Below are 20,655 nucleotides of genomic sequence, written 5' to 3'. Positions count from 1 at the left end.
TTGTCTGTCGGCTGTTTTCTTTGAGAGGCTACGTTTTCAGCAACACCCAAATCGTGGTTCTCATTTTCTGGACCTCTTTTCAGAAATCAATATGGGTTTCCGCGATACCTGCAGTCAGCCTGCATACCACGCGGACAAACAGCTTAGGTGCCACGTTGTAGCAGTGTTACTGGGTGTTAAAGCTTCAGAAGTTTTGGTTTACAAGGAGCAAGTCGTTTAAGCATCCTCTTTCACACTTTTTGTGTCAACTTCATTAATCGATTTTACTATGCTGTATCGAACCTCAGAGTTATCCATACTGCCACTTACGTAATGCTAAGAGTTCTTCTCCGCGGTAGCATCATTTGACAAAATTTCTCTCACTCTCGGCTTCACTTTCTCTGGTATTTTGGCATTTATTTCGTGTGATTTTCTCCTGTTGATCGAGCACTGCCTTCCAGTCTAGCAGTCTGCATACGCTGAACAGTTTAAGTACGCCTTGCCAGTCATTTCAGTCTCTTTCATCAGGAGCTTATTGGACGTGTATCTGAGGGTTTTATTTCTTATAACTACTCTAACTTATGTAGCTTTCTGATCTCCTCTCCAGGTCTCAACTTCCATTCGTAATTTCATCACAGTCACAGTGATTAAGCGAGAGACCAAAGTTAGTGGCTCCTACAAATACGAGAGGAAGCTACTGAAGTCTGCGTCAGTCAGGAGAGGAAGCCGTAGGGTAGGTGCCAATTTTAGCAATAACAAGGGGCGAGGGGAGGTTTTTATTTTCGGAATTAGCAAGGCAGACGGGATAGACAACATTCCTTTGAAGCTTTTAAAATTATTGGAGGAACTTAGTAAAAATGGTTCAGATGGTTCTGAGCACTATGGAATTTAACAGCCGAGGTCATCAGTCCCCTAGAACGTAGAACCACTTAAACCTAACTAACCTAAGGACATCATACACATCGATGCCCGAAGCAGGATTCGAACCTGCGACCGTAGCTGTCGCGCGATTCCAGACTGTAGCGCCTAGAACCGCTCAGCCACCCCGGCTGGCGGAACTTAGTATGTAGAATGTTTGAAAATGGAGTAATGTCATCGATATAATCACGAAGATATAAAAGGAAAAAAAATACGAGAACTATCTCAAAATTAGCTCTATCTCCGATTAGCACTAAAGCTCAGCGTCCCCAATGTTTTTTTGTATGCCCTTTGGGAATCGAAATATAGCATTTTGACATATCCGTGTCCTGGAGGCCAATCATTCTGCCCCTTCTAATTCACACAAAAACTGATATTGCTCTCATGAGATTTGACAGGGTATACTGTCACTTGCTATCACGTTTCCATTTAGATGACGGCTGTTCACCACTCGAGCTTGTCATAACGCTGATCTTTTGTAAGTCACACAAGTGAGTACAGTGATTGGTCTGCCTACACGCCACGTTGCTACAATCTCAACCACTTGCTGCGCGTGTACTGTTCGGGAGTTTGATTCATTCCAGCCGTTTTTCCTCCTTGGGCTGCAATTTTCACATACTATTTTGTAGTTGGTAATTTTAACAGTTCCGCTATTCTGACGGAGGCCAAACCTTTCCATGTCTTCTAGCATGTGGTCAAAGGCTTTTCCCAGCTTTATTAATGCGAGTCTAAGTATTTTGAGCTGCCGAGGACGCTGTTAAAGACTGGGTGAGGAGAAGTTAGGACAAATAATACGGATAATTTGATTCGAAAAGTGTTGAGAGCCGCGCTCTGTGCGGACGTCTTCTCCCGCTCTTGTCACGGGTGCAAGGAGCGGGTACCGACAAAGCAAACAGCACGACAAAAGGCGGCGTTCATTCACTTGGCAGCAGCTGGCGCCGCGCCCCTCCGCTGCTTCTCATTGTCAGCCGCGGAAGAAGAAATAATTCAGGTGCACCGGGGTCAAGCCGCCCGCCACCTCCCGCCAAGTAGGCGCCGAACTGCACAGCCAGGTTGGATTACACGCGCTCTTAAAGGAGCTAATACGAGGGCGACTCTAAGGTTTTAATTACCTCCTCAGAAAAATAAAGTTGCCTAATTAATCTGTTGTTTGTTTGCACGTACATGTGGTACACCTTGAAATTCCTTCGCAGAACGCAGCAAGAGGAGAAACACAAAATGGGCATCCCATCTCCAATTTATCAATAGGCAGCATCATTTTATTTTGGTTCCTCTAGCGGCTTGTTTCGATATTGCGGCGCGGGGATTTCAACGTGTACCGAGAATGTAGATAAGTTTCTGCAAAACAAGCCAAATATTAATTACGTGACGTTATTTTTTTCGAGGTGGTAAGTAAAACTTAATGACTATTTTCGTGAGTACGAAGGAATGCTGAGAGGTCCTTAGTACTTCCCATTTATCTAAAAAATATTGTAATAAAAGAAAAACAGAGAACCGCGAATTAATAAGACATTTTCCCTGACGTATAATTTTTATTGTGCAAGTCCTCTACCGACTGAGCTACCCAAAGACGACTCACGACCCGTCGTTCCAGCTTTATTTCCACCCACACTTACTCCACTGCACAGTGAAAATTTCATTCTGGGTAACTACAGTTATTAACGAAACAATCATTCGCTCAAAAAGACAATACAACGCCACTTCGTCAGGCATTTACAGTGTCACAACTTTGGTGTCGCTGAGGCTGGTAGGAATCTGAAACAGTACAGTCGACACTAATTACCGACTTTGAACGGTAAGTACTTGGTGGCCGGCGGCCAACCTATCGCGCCCTTACTAGAGCTAGTCTATTTTAGGCCCATAACGTATTAAGACAACAAGAAGAGTGGGAGACACACCATACTAGCAATGCAATAAAAGTGGGGGCCAAAAACGAAGCGCTGGTTGGTTGGTTGATTTGGGGAAGGAGACCAGACAGCGAGGTCATCGGTCTCATCGGATTAGGGAAGGACGGGGAAGGAAGTCGGCCGTGCCCTTTCAAAGGAACCATCCCGGCATTTGCCTGGAGCGATTTACGGAAATCACGGAAAACCTAAATCAGGATGGCCGGGCGCGGGATTGAACCGTCGTCCTCCCGAATGCGAGTCCAGTGTCTAACCACAGCGCCACCACGCTCGGTTAAACGAAGTGCTCCGATCAAAAAATGTATAAGACAGGGATGTAGTCTTTCGACCCTACTGTGCAGCCTGTGCATCAAAGCAGCAATGACAGAAATAAAAGAGACGTTCAACCGCGGGATTAAAATTCAAGGTGATGATATTGCTATTCTAAGTGAAAGTGAAGATTACAGTATCTGTTGAATGGAATGAACTATCCAGTGAGCATAGAATATGGATAGAGAGTAAACAAAAGAAAAACGAAAGTAATAAGAAGTAGCAGAAAAAAGAACGGGAAATTTAAGATCAGAAGTGGGGATGACAAATTAGACGAAGTTAAGGAAGTCTGCTACATGGGTAGCAAAATAACCCATGGCGGACAGAGCAAGCAGGACATCAGCAGCAGACTAGCATTGGCAAAAAGGGCATTCCTGGTCGAGAGAAGTCTGCGAGCATCAAACATAGGCCTTAATGTGAGGAAGAAATTTCTGAGAATGGGCGTTTGACGCACAGCATTGTATGGTAGTGAAATATGGACTGAGAGAAAATCAGAACAGAAGAGAACCGAAGCATTCGAGATATGGTGCTACAGACGAATGTTGAAAATAAGGTGGACTGATACGGTAAGGAATGAGGATGTTCTCCGCAGAATCGACGTGGAAAGGAATATATGGAAAACAGTGACACGAAGAACGGACAAGATGATAAGACAGCTGTTAACACAGCAGGGAATAAATTCCATGGTGAAACTTCCTGACAGATTAAAACTGTGTGCCGGTCCGAGACTCTAACTCGGGACCTTTGCCTTTCGCGGGCAAGTGCTCTACCAACTGAGCTACCCACGCACGACTCACGCCCCGTCCTCACACCTTTACTTCTGCCAGTATCTCGTCTTCGACCTCCCACTTGCACTTGCCCACGAAAGACAAAGATCCCGAGTTCGAGTCTCGGTCCGGCACACAGTTTTAACCTGCCAGGAAGTTTCATATCAGCGCACACTCCGCTGCAGAGTCAAACCTCATTCTGGAAACTTCCATGGTAGTTGAGGGAGCTGTTAAGGGTAAAATCTGTAGAGGAAGACAGAAATTGGAATAGATACAGCAAGTAATTGAAGGTGTAGATTGAAAGTGCTACTCCGGAGATGAAGAGGTTGGCATAGGAGAGGAATTCGTGGCGGGCTGCGTCAAAGCAGTCAGAAGATGACGCAAATAGAAAACCTATTTTATACGCTTTACCAATTAATTATAAAATCGGTACATGCGCGACCCGATGTGGCGCTAGAGAACATCAATATCGGTTCTCGAACAAAAAAGTCTGACGACCACTGACGTATAGTGTTACCTGGCGGCCGGGAGACGGGAGTCCGCAGGCGACGCTGGAGACTGAATGAGGCGAGTGGTCGGCGGCGGCTGTGGGGCCGGCCGCGGTGGTGGGCAGAGCGCCGGCCGCGAGGAGAGCGGCGGAGGGCACCAGCGTCACGCCCGTCGTGGCGGTGGGGGTGGAGGTGGAGGAGGCGGGGGAGGTGGCGGCGGCGGGCGTCGCTCCGGCGGCAGTGGCGGTGGCGGCCGCGGGCGACGACAGGCCGTGGTGTGCCGCCTGCGGCTGCGGCGGCTGCTGCTGCTGCTGCTGGTGCGCCTGCGGCGGCTGCGTGGAGCTGGCCGTGTGGTGCAGGTGGTGGTGATGGTGGTGGTGGTGCGGATGTGGGTGCGGGTGTGGGTGGTGGTTCTGGAGCGGCGCCGCGACGGCCACGGCCGCGGTCACCGGCACGGCGCCCGTCACCGGCACGGGGACCGCGCCCGGGAAGCCGGGCACCAGCGGCGTCTGGAACAGAGCTGTCCGCAGGCCGCCCTCAGTGACCGAGCCACTCCTCCTCAGACAGGCTTCACAAATTATTTTTCCAGGTGCAAGGTATACCACAAAAGCTGTTCGGCAGTTAAGGATTATGTGGGTGAAATAGTGCTGCTGTCAACATTCCTACAGTGTGGATGCTACAAACTGCAACACTGCGGCACGGAAACCTCTATTACGGATGGAGGTGGTTCTTGTATATAGAGAAGGTTGTGGATCACGGAGACGTTTACATTTGAAATTTCGAGAGAACACTTTCTGGAAGATGTCGGACAACATACAATATTAAAGTCCCTGGCAAATTAAAATTGTGTGCCAGACCAAGACTCGAACTCGGGACCTTTGCCTTTCGCGGGCAAGTGCTCTACCAATTTTTTTAATTATTATCTTTTTTACTCATTTTGTTCGATATAGTTCGTTGCGCTTGGTCGGGACGGACGTCACAAGAAATCCTTTCAAATTGTTCGTTGGTTCCTTGACTCAGTTTTTTTTTATTACGGAGAGCACACAGCCCTCTGACCGAACACGCTGAGCTACCGCGCCGGCACCAACTGAGCTACTCAAGCACGACTCACGGCCTGTCCTGACAGCTCTACTTCTGCCAGTACCTCGTCTCCTACCTTCCAAACTTTACATAAGCTCTCCTGCAGAGCTAGCACTCCTGAAAGAAAGGATATTGTGGAGACATGGCTTAGCCACAGCATAAGGGATGTTTCCGGAATGAGATTTTCACTCTGCAGCGGAGTGTGCGCTGATATGAAACTTCCTGGCAGATTAAAACTGTGTGCCGGACCGAGACTCGAACTCGGGACCTTTGCCTTTCGCGGGCAAGTGCTCTTCCTGCCACACACATCTCTTGAAATTACCACGACGCGAAAATTCTAGAAATTAGAGTTACTACAGAAGCTTACCGACAATAATACTTCCCAGGCGCCATTTGCGGCTGGAACAGGGAAGGGGGTTCAATTAGAGGTACCAGAAGTACCCTCCGCTACACACACTTGCGGAGTACGGTGTAGAGGTGTCGCTAACCTTGGGTGCACAATATTTCGTTTGGTCAGGACACATCTATGACCGTCCTTGTCTGTAAATGCTTTGTACAGATTACATGAATGTGTTCACATGATTGATTCGCCTCGATGGGCAATGAATCCACAACCTTCAGAGCGCATGCCCAGTTACCTCCAGCGGGAATCTAAAACCAACGAGCATGGAGGACAAGCACGGGCTCTGTGGATAGGTGGCGCTAGGTGGGAATGTGAGTCGGCCGGGGAGCATGCCGAGAGAGTTTGCGCAATTGTGTTATACAGTAGGCCGCATTGCACAACAGTACTCGTCACTTTCGAAGGCGTGTCGCGCAAAGAGAGGTGAAGATAGGGAAGCGTAGCGAGAAAGGGCTCTGCTAGTACGCAATGAAACAGAGAGAAAACTGGAAGCGAGGGGATGAGACACACCTTCCACAAGCCTGTTCTCACGAAGCAGATTGAATTTTATTGACTACCGGCTGTCGATGCGCAGAACGGTTCAAAACTTGTCAACCTTCGGACGTGAAGCACCCTGTAGCCAACCACTGCCTTCAAATACAAAGGGAATTCACGTCCACCTATTGTACAATCTACTGTTCTTTCTAATTTCCAAACTTGTTTCAGAACCTTGGTGCCATCGTCAGTGGGGACTTCCATTCAGTTCTGTAAAATGAAAACTGTTCAGATATACCCACTGATGATAACACGAATGTGTCGAAACAGGTTTGGGCATTTATAAGCAAGAGTTGTTTGCATAATAGGAAGAGGTGAATTACCATAATTTAGTCTGGAAACACGTCTGCTCGTAGAGCTTCCATACCAAACGAAGATTATTGTTTCAAATAACTGTTAACAACGTGATGATAAATGAGAGTACGGCGGCTGTTCGGAAAGTAGGAACGATTGGTCACAAAATGGAAACCATAGTGAATATCCGAGGAAGCTTTGCGCAGGCGTGTTGGACAGTGTCTCTAGTACACCTTAGGATTGCTTTAAGTCGCCTCTTCTCAGTTTGCACTGTGAGCACTTAGAAATGCCTAGAAAATAGTGTATCCCGCCAAGTAGGATGGCCTGTTGAGAGATGTCGCCTGATGCCACGCAGTCCACATAACATAACTGTCATGTGTTTCCTTCTACATGACAATTCTCGGCGGCACTTTGCAGGGACAATGAAGAGGCTGCTGCAGCGTTTTCAATGGGAAGTGGTTGATCAGCCCCACGACAGCCAGCGATTGGCTCTCCATGAGTTTCACCCCTGCTCGCATGAGCCGCTGGCTACGGAGAAAACATTTTGGCACAGACAACGAGTTGTTTAGAAATTTGTCGGAAAGCACAGGAGTCTGCCTTCTGTGACGAGGGTATTGGAAAGTTGGTACAACGCTACGACAGACGTAACTTAAAGGTGTATCTTACTGTTGCAGGTAATACAGTTTTGATTTTCACTGTGGTTCCCATTTCGATCGTTATTACTTTCCGAATAGGCCTCGAATAAGGATAACAGTATGATTTGTTACCCGACTGGGCTATATAAAAGAAAAGTGTCATCCATTGCGGTTTTCAATTGTTGCACCATTTTCATCAGATTTGAAGCGTCTGGAAGTATACTAGTGAGAGTACGCTGTGTTAGCGTTGAAATGTGACGAGTCTTAAGTGCAAAGCTTTTGTTCGATGTGGTAGTTATAGCAACGATGGAGCTGAGGCAGCACGGCATAGTACTACCGCCTGAGGTGAAGCAGTCCTTGTGGTGTACCGCGCCTTCCAGACGAGCGGAAGTTCTGATAAGCGACGATAACGTCCCACAGAAATATAGACAGCCCTCCCAGTCCGAATCCCTTCTTTTATGCAGTCCATTCACAAGAGAAATGAAAATGCCTCCCCGTGCCTTCGTTTAAGATGCGGCGATCCACTTTGCATATCTGTAAATAAAGCGAGGACCGAGTGGGCTAAATAATTCAGCTCCAGGTGCTGCGCCCCCTTGGCCCACAGCCACCTGTCTCTGGCCAGTCATCAGCGCTGCACCCGGCCGGCGGTGTCTTATGAAGATCCACAGCTCACATCTCCTTAAATGTCCTGCACATTTCTTCATTCCAAGCAGCAAGAGTTTCACTTATTCTTCTCCAACCAAATTCCGTCACTCGTTCATATTTTCAATAGATTGATTTGGCATTACTGCCTTTATTAAAGAAATTAGCTATTGACTGGCCGTTAACAGAATTCGATTTCATGTGACACTTTCACTCTACAGTATCTTCAACACAACTCACACTCGCAGTTGAATACTTGACTGATGGTGTCAAGTTTACAAGCGAGAAAGTGCAAGTACACATTGCACACTTGTTACTGATTCTCGTGTAGAATAAAGGACATACATTAAAAATTATTTCCAACCCCTGATCCCGACTATCATTTGGTTCTCAAAAGCTATCTTCAGATGCTACAATAGAGAACAGAAAGCTTTTCTCTATTATACGATCTGAAGATGGCCTTTGAAAGGTCGTAAGCGGTCATGATTGTATAATAAAAAAGTGACTGAGTCGTATATTAGAATTTAAAATAATAATACTTTACATTAAGTCTTATCACCCTCTCCGGAAACGGAACGTCGTTTCTTTCAGAAAATATTTAGATAGCTGAGGTTTCCACAGATCCCAAAGGGGGTTTGAATGGTCTGTGAGGAGGTGGAATGCCAGAATATTCGTGGAGAACAGAGACTGCTTACAAGAGAATAGGTAAAATTGTGTAGCGGTAGGGGAATCGAACACGGTGGTTGCGAGTTACTATGAGGTACGCCACCCAAAAGCGTCCCACTGGCGTATCCAGAACACGAACTTGTTACTGCCGCCTTTCGATTTCTTACAAAGTTTGGACAGCTTCTCCCACTTCGGAGCCATTTTGTTCGACGCGTATACTCCGCAAAAATAATTGCGCCTGATTAACAGAATCTTGCAACGATGTGCAATGAGCATCGGGCGTGAACTGCAGCTGTGGGGCCTAGAATGGCGGTCCGTCTAGGACACAGCTGACGTCTGTTTCACCGCTTGACACTAAAAGCAGGCTTCATCGAGACTCAGCGATAAGGTTATGGAAAGTCCGCCGCGCGAGGTCCAAAGCATTCCGCGAATTGCAGAGTGGCGCGAGAACAGGGCGGCGTCCGCTAAATATACCCTGGCGGAACCGCGGCGCAGTCTTTTGGAGTTGTCGAACCTGCGTCTAAGACACAGAACGCACTCATTAAGACTACAACATTTCTTCTAGATTTGAACGCGAAGTTGTGACAGTATGGCGGCGTTTCTGGAGCGCTGGCGACTCTAGTGACTGTCCGAGATTTTCGGACTTCTTTACCGAACCTCGGCTAGTGGGTGCTTGTGGCCTGACGTCTGCGCGGATAAGAGGAATGAAATCCGTACCGCATTCGTAATAAATAATAAAAATATCTAAGCCACTTAAAGCCGTTTGGTATGCCAGAGCCCTGGCGGTAGGACTGCCCTAAATCTAAATTCTCGTTTGCTGATGTTCAGCTACGCAATTTACATTCCATTGACAGAGGACATAGAGGCTAATCGCGACCACATTGTGGTATAACACAGAAAGGTCAAGTCTGCGGGGCACAACCCATGACCGGGTTACCGACCTGCCTGCAGGTAGAGAGCAGCTGTCTCCGCCGGTGGGACGGGGAGGGTGGCAAGGCCATCGCCCCTACCGCCGCCTTTTATCCCCCTGGAAAGAACCCCAGCATCCATTTGATAGCAGGATGAGAGGACCTTCGGCCGTGCCAGAGGGATTGGAATGAGGAAAAATCCGTGTACCTAGCCGGTATTGAACCCGGGACCTCCAGGCATAGGAAATGAATCCAACACCTTCATTGTGTATGCGCAGTTACGTTGTACCTTCTGCGCGAATCTGAAAGAAGCGAGTATGGAGGACATTGGCAGGGACTGCGGATAGGAGGCACTAGACGATAACGTGGGTCGGCCGGGAGGTGTGACGAGGTAGTCCGCGCAAATGCGATAGACATTGTGTTCGAATGGCGACGGATGAAATGTGGGGTCACTTTTCTGTTTGTATCTTTCATTCTTGTTATCTTGCTTTTGGTAGATTCGACAAAAAAAGAATGTGTTGATTGACTGGTCCATGGCATTTTCGTCTTGGTCTCTTTACAGGTGTATTGTTAGAAAGTTCATTTCATTTTTGTGGCCCTGTTTGTCTCCCTTTTTTGTTTAGTTAAGAAAAAATTAAAAAATTGTTGCAGGTGGCAACTTGAAATGATTTTGTTTCCTTTTTTCAGTGGCACAAACCATGTAGGATTAAGTCCGATTCTGTTTCTTTCCCTTCTGAGTACTACGTTGTGAGGTTTCAACACAAAAAACAAATACAAATAAAAAAATTTAAGAAAAGGACAGTATCACGTCTAGGACAAGCGCAGTGACAGGCTGGGGGGAGGTACCGTAGCCAGGCCTCGGGATTCGACCCCTGCCCACCTTCCCCACGCAACTTGAAGCTGACTTTCCTGAGGAGAGGTTAGCGCAACTGTCTAGTAACTATGATATTCTAGGTTCGAATCACGGTCCAGCACACATTTGCACTCGTCGCCGCTGATTCTCCACAAAGTCTCGATGCAGCTTACATTAATAGTTCCTTAACTTTCCTTTGCTTTCTCCCCCGTCCACATTCAGTTTACATGAAATTTACATGATAACGTAGACTGTCATATTCTTAATACGTTCCTTACGTTATAACTTTTCCACTGTGCTTAATAAAATTGACATTTCTGCAATATTGGAAAATCAAATGTGTCGTGTTATCGTATGTTGCATATTATTTGGACTTAGTCATATAGTTCACTTATCAAATGTACATTAATGTATCATAATGTTGAATAATGTCAACTTGCTACACTTACAAATTAAAAAGCGTTGCGCTGGGTATTTGCAAATACATTTCAAAGGAACATTGATAGATTCACCGATTTTACAGCGAACACTATTTGTGACGTATGTGACACACAAACAGGAGTCACACTACGAAGCGAGATTCCAGAGAACGGAATATCCTACAATATTCATTAGTTAGCTTTGCGGTAGTTTTAGTTAAATGGAAAGTGACTTCTGTTACTTCAACCGAAACAGGAATGTCTCAGACGTAAGGCAGTTGCTGGCGCGACGGAAACACGATGCACGTGTAACTGTACTAAAAACCAGGAAAAAGGATCTTGCAGCCGTCAACAGCGCATCTACCATTTGCAGTAAACAGCACATTGAAGCCAACAGTGGCACTTAGTTCTAAATGGGCAATAATACTGTCTTAACAACAGTTCTGAAGGCGTCAGATGGCATTGTGGGAACTGCACAACATTTCTACGAAACAGCTAATTGTTATCTTCATGTGCAACTTGAATATTGTGTATTTCTCACAGCATCATCTGACCCAACCCCGAGAAACTTTTAAGAATTTTTACGCCGTGGATGCCTCGAACAGCCTGTCAGTTACAGTTACAATTATCTATCGCACGTCATGCAAACGGACGAAGTCGTAATACTGGCACTGTTCTTCAACTTCGAACCACAAGCAATTATTATTGCGTTTACCCTCCTATATCCACATCGACGTAGGCTTTTGTGCTAAAAAGTAATTGTTACTACGGTTATCAGTGGCCATCGCGGCATTCACTTTAAGCGCTTTACGGAAACCACTGCGATGTGAGCCACCGTTTACCCGAATGCGAGTTCAGTGTCTTTACTACTGTGACACCCCTCGATGGATATGTGTAACTGCCGTGGGAACATTGCTTCAGGGTTTTCATTTCCGATTTTCTACTAAAACGGAAGTTGTACGGCATTGTTGATTTCTTCGGGGCAGTGCGTAACGTGTATCTGTCGGACACGTGTGACAACGATGAATGCGTGTAGAATGATGAATCGAGTATGAGTTACTAATGACGGTGAGAGAGACAGCGTGATATGGTTAAACCCAGTGCCGGCATGTAGTTCAATCCTCTTGAATAGTGCAGTGGTTACCGCAGAGCTTAACGTCACCATTTGTTGGGCGGATCGAAAAGTCGCGTGCCCTCAATTTGTGATACTGAGGAGAGGTTTCGAATTTGAACCATGATATTAGAACTAAGTTTGGAGGTCTGAAACTGTACGCCACAACCTCACCTCCCCTTTGCCTATCAAATAACGGCAATGCAAATACATCCACACCATGACTAGAACCGACTACCTCCGACGCTAGAAGACCAGTGTATATATTGAGAATCACTTCCAGACTGAATTTTCATTCTGCAGCGGAGTGTGCGCTGATTTGAAACTTCCTGGCAGACTGTGTGTCGGATAGAGCCTAGAACCTAGCTGCGTCGTTTGGGTGCCCAGTCGGTAGAACACTTTCCCACGAAGGGCAAAGGTCTCTTGTCTGAGTCCTGATTCGCCACGTAGTCAAATGGTTCAAATGGCTCTGAGCACTATGGGACTTAACTTCTGAGGTCATGAGTCCCCTAGAACTACATAAACCTAACTAACCTAAGGACACCACACACATGCATGCCCGAGGCAGGATTCGAACCTGCGACCGCAGCGGTTTCGCGGTTCCAGACTGTAGCGCCTAGAACCGTTCAGCCACTCCGGCCGGCCGTCACGTAGTCTGCCAGAAAGTTTAATAGGAAATCGTGTTTGACTCTCAATCATGTCCTTCCAATTTGAGGTGTTCTCCAAATTTTCTTGTTACTTCTGTTCGAAAGTGTCACTCGTCCGCCGACAGCTACATCTGGAGAGGAATGTGCTGACCCTAATGAACGTGAGGAGGAAGGGCCTGCAGATTCCGAGGGCAGCATACCTCGCTCGCAGCCGGCGTATCTTTGCCGGGGGCACAGCAAGAAGCTGCCGACAGCTCGCCTGTCTGCAGTAATAACTAGCTTTCATCGGCTCGTAATTCCCGACGCCCAGTGGAAGCGACAACACTTCGCGACGCTCCCGCGCTGACACGAAGCAAAGCATCAGGATGATCGAGACATCAAGGGCTATTAGCAACGGCCGGCGACAACAGTTGTCAGGCTTCCTCATTGTTTGCCTATTTTTCCCCGTGCTGCTTTAACCATTTTTTTTCTCATGCATTCGCCATCTTGGCTTAGATGTGAGAAGCTACAGCCTGTGGTATCTCCATAAAGACTGCCATGTCTATGGCGTGAGCTTATTCTGCTAAGTGTTATCTAATACGTGCTGTACATTATGACGATGTGAATTCAAAAGTCAGAACAAAAATCTGGCAACAGACTTACGATTTTTGTAAATTGTTGCTATCGGAAGGTCATCATTTTTCATGGTGAGATATTTAACTTCATAATGAAACCCAAGAGCTAATGACTGACAAGTAAGATTAGGTTTCTCGACTCGTTAACGAAGAGTTCGGTACATAAGGAGCAAAATTTCGGATAAGGAAATAGTCGATGACTTTTTCCAAGAGGCTATCCCACTGTGAAGAGATTTACAAAAACTGCGGAACATCGAAATTGGAAGATCAATACTGATTATGATCCTTCTCTTTGCGAAGGCAATTCTAGTCAGTGCTTTAGTCATTGCACCTCCACTGACAGTAACTTCACGCTTTTTATGTCCTACCTCGCAAGTGACCTCTTGTTCAGTGAGAACAGATTACACAGATGTTCCGCAGACAATTAATCCCTTTGAGTAGCTATAGTGGCAACCAAATTGCCGCCTTATTATATTGAGTGGCAGTTTGCCACATCGCTGCAGGAGGACGAAAAATCTTCTGCTGAATCAGAGGTTTGCCGCTGACCTGAACGTCGATGAAGTATCTGAGCGTAACACGAGAAAGCAATATTTTAATCCACGAGCTCTGTTGCGAATTTCATGTTAGTGAAATATGTTACAGGGATAGTATCTGACTGAACGGCAAGGTTTCATCACTGAAATTTTGTAACTATAAAACAGTATTAAAATCGAAATTTCATGGCGTACAAAGTAACTTAGACTTACGAGTAACAGAGCAAAAGTAGCATTTTAATCCAACGTTGCTAAGAAACTCACGTAATTTAAGCCTAGCGGGAACGATGGGGGAGGGGGGGAGGGGTAAGCGAGGGCGTGATCGTTCTTAATATAGGCATTAGCAATAGTTCATTTCTATTTCTGTTGTGTCAGAGAACAAAATTAAAAGTCTTGTAATTATTGAACATATAAATAAACTGCAAATAGGAACTCTAGTGTTCTGGTTTATATGGGAAAGATTGGCGGAGTGCGATTTGCTAAGATGTAATTCGCAACAGAGTTCGTATATTAAGATATTGCTTCCTCGTGTTACGCTCAAATACTTCATCGACGTGCAAATCAGCGGCAAACCTCTGATTCAGCAGTAGATTTTTCGTTCTCCTGCGGCGATGTGGCAAGCTGCATAAGTGTTGCATAAAAAGAAACTAAACTGTTATATATGTTGTAGGAAAGTTCTTGAAGAACATAAATACTTTAGGATTAAAGAAAACCACTCACCGAAAAGTAGAAGCGTTCAGTCGTCGACAGGCACACGCAAAAGAAGGAAAACTTGCCAGCTGTCGGAGTTATCCTTCGACGAGCTACAATAAAATACACACATCAAAAAAAGTTTTGCATCATCCCGGATCCCATAACTCCTGAAGATAGACGTAGATTGTGGATATTGTATCACAGACACAGTTCCTTTGACTGTTCAGAGATGTCACTAAACCCGCCCAAAGATGTAAAAAAAAAAAAAAAACACGCTTGAGCAGCGCCTATTAGACGGAGGGGTCCGCCAGCTCATCAGTTCCAGCCATTCCACCAGGAAGGAAGCACACGGCTCGTGTTGTCTGTGGTTCAACCATGCTTAGACGGTCAATACCGCGGTACGATCAAATCCGCAATGTTACTTTGAGCCAGGAAGGGCTCTCAACAAGGGAAGTGGTCAGGCGTCTTGGAGAAAACCAAAGCGATGTTGTTCGGACATGGAGAAGATACAGAGAGACAGGAACTGTCGATGACCTGTCTCGCTCCGTCCGCTCAAGGGCTACTACTGCAGTGGATGACCACTGCCTACGGATTATGGCTCGGAGGAAGCCTGACAACAACCCCACCATGTTGAATAACGCTTTCCTTGCGGCCACAGGACGTCGTATTACGACTCAAATGTGCGCAATAGACTTCATGGTGCGCAACTTTACTCCTGACGTCTATGGCGAGGTACATCTTTGAAGCCACGACACCATTCAGCACGGTACATATGGGTCCAACAACATGTCGAATGGAGCGCTCAGGGTTGGTATCACATTCTCTTCACCGATGAGTGTCGCTTATGCCTTCAACCAGACAATCGTCGGAGACGTGTTTGGAGACAAACCGGTCAGGCTGAACGCCTTAGACACACTCTCCAGCGAGTAGCAAGGTGGAGGTTCCCTGCTGTTTTGGGATGGTATATAATGTGGGGCCGACGTACACTGCTGGTGGTCGTGGAAGGCGCCGTAACGTCTGTACGATACGTGAATGCCATCCTCCGACCGATAGTGCAACCATAACGGCAGCTTATTGGCGAGGCATTCGTCTTCAAGGACGACAATTCGCGCCCCCATAGTGCATATCTTGTGAATGACTTCCTCCAGGATAACGACATTGCTCGACTAGAGTGGCCAGCATGTTCTCCAGACATGAACCCTATCGATTATGCCTGGGATAGATTTAAAAGGGCTGTTTATGGACGACGTGATCCGCCAACCACTCTGAGCGATCCACGCCGAATCGCCGTTGAGGAGTGGGACAATCTGGACCAATAGTGCCTTGATGACCTTGTGTATAGTATGCCACGACGAATATAGGCATGCATCAACGCAAGAGTATGTGGTACTGGATATTAGAGGTACCGGTGTGTACAGAAATCTGGACCACCACCTCTTTATAGTGGTACCACATGCGATGTGTGTTTTTCATGAGCAATATAAAGGGCGGGAATTATGTTTATGTTGATCTCTATTCCAATTTTGTGCACAGGTTCCGGAACTCTCGGAACCGAGGTGATGCAAAACTTTTTTTGATGTGTGTACAAACACACACAAACACCCACCCACCCTCACACACACACACACACACACACACACACACACACACACACACCTATGCCCCTACATAGTGCTGCGCCGACTAGACTGTTACACAGAAACTCACACAATGTAAACAGGAATTTATAGCACAAAAAAAGACACTATTGCCAGCGAGCTCTACATAAATGATGCAAATGATGCGATCCTTCAGATTGGTTGTCATCCAGGGTGAAGCGTAATGTGATTTTCCTGAGAAACCGTTTCGGTATTTCAAATCAAATTCATTTCCGTACTTGAAGATGAGCATTGGAGACATGCAAGAATCGGGCACTGTTTATCTGGTTAAGTGGAGATCGTTTGTCATTGCCTTTCTTCGACCTATTAAAAAGTGTCAAATCTCTTTGGGTTTCGCCCGAATAAATGTGCTGTGCTGTTAAGTTTCTGTTTTTCTGGATGTGAAATGAAAGTGAAGACTCAGTAAACATATTACGTTCTGGAACACACAACGCGTTTAATGACGAAAGCGGTAAAATCATAGAACTACAGGTATATACAGATGGATAACGGTAGTTGTTTTTCCCATGTACCATACACAAATGAAACCGCAAAGACGGAAATAGGAAGTGATTCTGGTAACAAAGTATCTTCCATTACATATTGAACAGTGGCTTGTGGGATACAAATATAAGCTGATTAGGGGAGCTTTAATGTAGAGGCCACTTAGTAGAAAGTAATCCATGAAGAATGGGGGAAAACTCCTTGGTGCCGGTACGGAGGAATGGAAAAGTCGGAGTAGGTTTTCAACAAAGGGCTATTGTGGCATCGGAGCGGGTTCTCTATTGAGACTCCTTTTCCTGAAGCGGAGTGGCTGGGACACGCTGTGCTGACGGGTAGACCTCAGTCTCTTAACACTTCGGGGTGACAGGTCCGCTTGCAGACCGGCTGGCTTTATTGCTGTCCCTGTGGAGCGTGCGTCAACTCAAGTTCCTTATTCTGTCCGCGCATACAAAGCGTGTCCTTCGGGCGCAAAAACAGTACAGTCGTCACTGTAATGCGGCGTCATCATTGGATTCGGATGAAGACTTTACGAAACGGCTATGTTTGAAAACTGTCCGTGTGCCGCCGTGCTCGTCAAACTGACGCTATCCGCGATCGGCGTCTGGACAACTATGGCGCACCACGGGCTGTGGATGTCTGGTGTGAACGACGGCTGCGGGGATGTCTTACGGGCGATAGACGTGGAACTGTTGAGCAGATGACCTCCCAGATCAGCCAAGCGGCTACCAACAATGTGTCCTCAACCACCGTTCTGCGAACATTGCTGTGTATGTGCTTTCGCAGCCGGCGCCTGTTTTATGCACCCGTGCCGACTACTGTTTATCAACGACGAAGGCTGCAATTTGCTCGTCAAAACAACAAATGGACGTCCACCGAGTGGCAACAGGTGGCCTTTTCAGATGGATCATGTTTTATGCTCAATCGGTCCGCCTCCGTAGCGTAGTGGTAGCGTTACCGCCTACCGCGCAGGGAGCCCGGGTGTTGTGTGTCATTAGCATTATCATTGACTCGCAAGTCGCCGATGTGGCGTCAACTAAAGAGGACTTGCAATACGGCGCCCGAAGTCCCCCCTAAGGGACCTCCCGGCCAACAATGTCATACTACCATCATCGTCATCATTATGCTCAATCGGACAGATGGCCGTTGGCATGTACGGCATGAAACACGTGAAACCAAACAGCCTGCAGCAATCATCGGAAGTGTCCAGGCCGGATGAGGGAGTGGTATGGTCTGCGGAGTGTCTTCGCGGCTTTCTCTGTGTGATTTCGTCATTCTGGAAGGCACAACGGATCAGCGCAAGTACGCATGTACCCTTAGGGATGATGCCTACTCCCCCACAGGCACATTTTTCCCTCGGCACGATTGCATCTATCTACAGGACAATTCAACTTGTCATGCAGTTCGCAGTGTTAAGTGCGCAGTTAGAGGAGCACCAAATTGCCCGGATTAACTCGAGAATCTGTGGGACCGCCTTGATCGGGCAAATGCACCATGGATACTCAGCTGAGAAGCCTAGCGCAGCTCTTTAGTCTGGAACCGCGTGACCGCTACGGTCGCAGGTCCGAAGCCTGCCTCGGGCATGGGTGTGTGTGATGTCCTTAGGCTAGTTAGATTTAAGTAGTTCTAAGTTCTAGAGGACTGATGACAACAGATGTTAAGTCCCTTAGTGCTTAGAGCCATTTGAACCTAGCGCAGCTGTCCATTGCACAGGAGGTGGCATGGCTCCACATCCCTGTCTGTACCTTCTAGAATCTCACTGGCTCTCATCCTGCACGTCTCACAGCGGTTCATGCTCCGAAAGGTGATTATTCAAGCTTTTGATAGGAGGTGACAATGATGTGACGGGACAACGTATAAAGCGATGTGGTTCTTGTTTCAGCTGTGTGTGTGTGTGTGTGTGTGTGTGTGTGTGTGTGTGTGTGTGTGTGTGTACTAACGCGAATTAAGGTCAGATTTTCATTACTTTTTATGAAGCTACGACTTTAGGCAGTATTCATATGAACCTTCAAAACACGTTGTCATATCACAAGATTTTTTCAGACAGATTAAAAAGAACTCATAGTAGATAGCACATTAAGTGCTGAAACACGTATTGGAGAAACATAAAATTAATTGTATGTTGTAGAAAATAAAACTTTTCTCAAAATTTTCTTTGCAGTCACGGAAATCAAAAGAGCTACAATATCAGAAACGTGATCGTTGTCAATGTTTTTTTCCCCTGACAACGAGGATAATACGTCTTCGGAAATGGACACATCTTCGAAGTATTATCTGTCCAGCGCCTTCCACACAACCAACTAGTATTTTCTGAGAATAATTTGGAATACCGTGTGCATTTCATATTACTGATCAGTACCATGATACCTTCAAATATCCAGTAGAAAGAGGAGAGAGCCCATTCCGCACTATAAAGAAATTTGTCGTCTTGAATGGCCACAACACGTGTCATTAGCGGTCCGAAGTGCAGCCGTTTAAACGAGGCAATGTCGACATCGCTGTTACTCTGTGAGGCCTGATAGAAGGTAGAGAGATGACACTGGAAAACGTGGAGGTCCAATGTAGACGCGTACAGCTTAAGACTGGAGCTCATTGATTAAGTCTGGAAGGTGTCTTCATCCAGAGGTGGATATGAAAAGGATGATGATGATGATGATGATAATACTGCTTGCACCCTGTGTTGTATAGCAATTTTGAAATTTCAGCATCTGTAGTTTTTAGTGTAATTTAAATATTATTTACAGTCGCTGTCAAAAGCATAAACGCCTGAGGAAATGCGAACGCGCGAGTAGAAGCCTCGGCCGCCGCTAGGTAATCTGCTTCCAGAGTATTTTGGCGGATATTACGAGTCATTTTAAGGTTACATATTAGCGAAGTGTGCGTGACGAACTAGTAGCAAATTATGGTAGACTCAAGCAGCTACTTATATAATGCGGAGATATAATCGCGCGCTGTTCGAGAGTTTGGTGAGCGAAGCGGGGTGACTCGAATGAAGGTGTTTCGCCATTACTTTCTGTTAAAAGTGTGGTCCCACTTGGTATATGTGATTCTACACCCATCAGCTGCTTTTTTAGCTCTGTGTTTCTATTGGGGACACGATGTAGTGCTTTGCACTGTTTTTTAGCTGTTTAGTTGAAGCACAGCAATATAATAAACTGCCCAAGGAAAGTTTTCCATCACTTGGTTATCTGCACAAGGACGTGGATTTCGATTCGAGGAGAGCAGGATTGAAGGAATAAGCCTTATGACACTAAAACAAAAGACTGTATTGTGAAACAAAAACATAAAAATAACCAAAGCAAAGGTAGTCTGTTCGAAAACGCACGTCTTTGTCACGAGTAAATTTAAAATCTGCTTCTGGGTAACTCTCAGTACCGTGTTACTGCACCCACTACATTGATATGTGATTGAATCCTCCTTGGAAGGCTTTCCACGAGGAGATATAGACGCTGCTGCTCAGGCGTGTCTAAGGTTGGCAGGTCCAAAAACGGAAAAGCCGGGCCCTGCGTCATATTTAGCCGCAAATTTTGCCCGGAAAGCCGGACTACCTATTTTAAATAGAAATCGAGTCAGTCTTGAATTTTTAGTCGTGTATTAATAATCACTTAAACGTGCTTAAACAAAAAATCACTAAACAGCCTTATAATTTGGTAGTGACGACAACAACTAAATAGTCACTCTTCTTAAATGTGTTAGGCTCGTTCGGTCTACGAAGATAAACATAGGACACAGGGATAAATTTATCCTTCCTTAATCCTCCTTATACTCATTCCTCGCACTTAGCTTGGATTTGGCGTTAGTGGTGTGCTCTCTGTTTCATCGCTAAAAATCCGGGCAGGTGTGACTTGGTTATACAGGGCAATTTTTTCCACTGTGTACAAGCTCTGGTGATTGATCGATGAGATGATACGGAACAAAAAAGCTGTAATGAACTTTTGCCCCAAAATGCATGGTTTCGTGCTAGAGTCCATTTATTCAGTCATACTTTGTTACAGAGATTGCGGTGTAACACGCACTGTACCATGCAGCCACAGTTACAGTATACATGGTTTCCTACTAGACGGTGGTACTGTTCCTTTTACGTCATGCCCTAGCGCCCTCTCCTGCCATAGTCATTGGTAAT

At 46.1% G+C, this 20,655-nt stretch overlaps 1 protein-coding gene across 2 annotated transcripts in view; it reads right to left on the bottom strand.

The window, feature by feature from the left end:
- The window catches only part of LOC126353980 (NGFI-A-binding protein homolog), a 363,923-nt gene that overhangs the window by 44,446 nt on the left and 298,822 nt on the right, over nucleotides 1-20,655 (bottom strand). For both annotated transcript variants that reach the window (XM_050003286.1, XM_050003292.1), the window contains exon 4: nucleotides 4,395-4,885. In XM_050003286.1, the coding sequence (XP_049859243.1) occupies nucleotides 4,395-4,885 (491 nt within the window). The remainder of the gene's footprint in view (nucleotides 1-4,394; nucleotides 4,886-20,655) is intronic.

The sequence above is a fragment of the Schistocerca gregaria genome, chromosome 1, assembly GCF_023897955.1.
Source record: "Schistocerca gregaria isolate iqSchGreg1 chromosome 1, iqSchGreg1.2, whole genome shotgun sequence".
NCBI classification, from domain to species: Eukaryota; Metazoa; Arthropoda; class Insecta; order Orthoptera; family Acrididae; genus Schistocerca; species Schistocerca gregaria.
The sequence above is the reverse complement of the archived record's forward strand: the minus strand, read 5'-3'. Positions and strand labels throughout refer to the sequence as shown.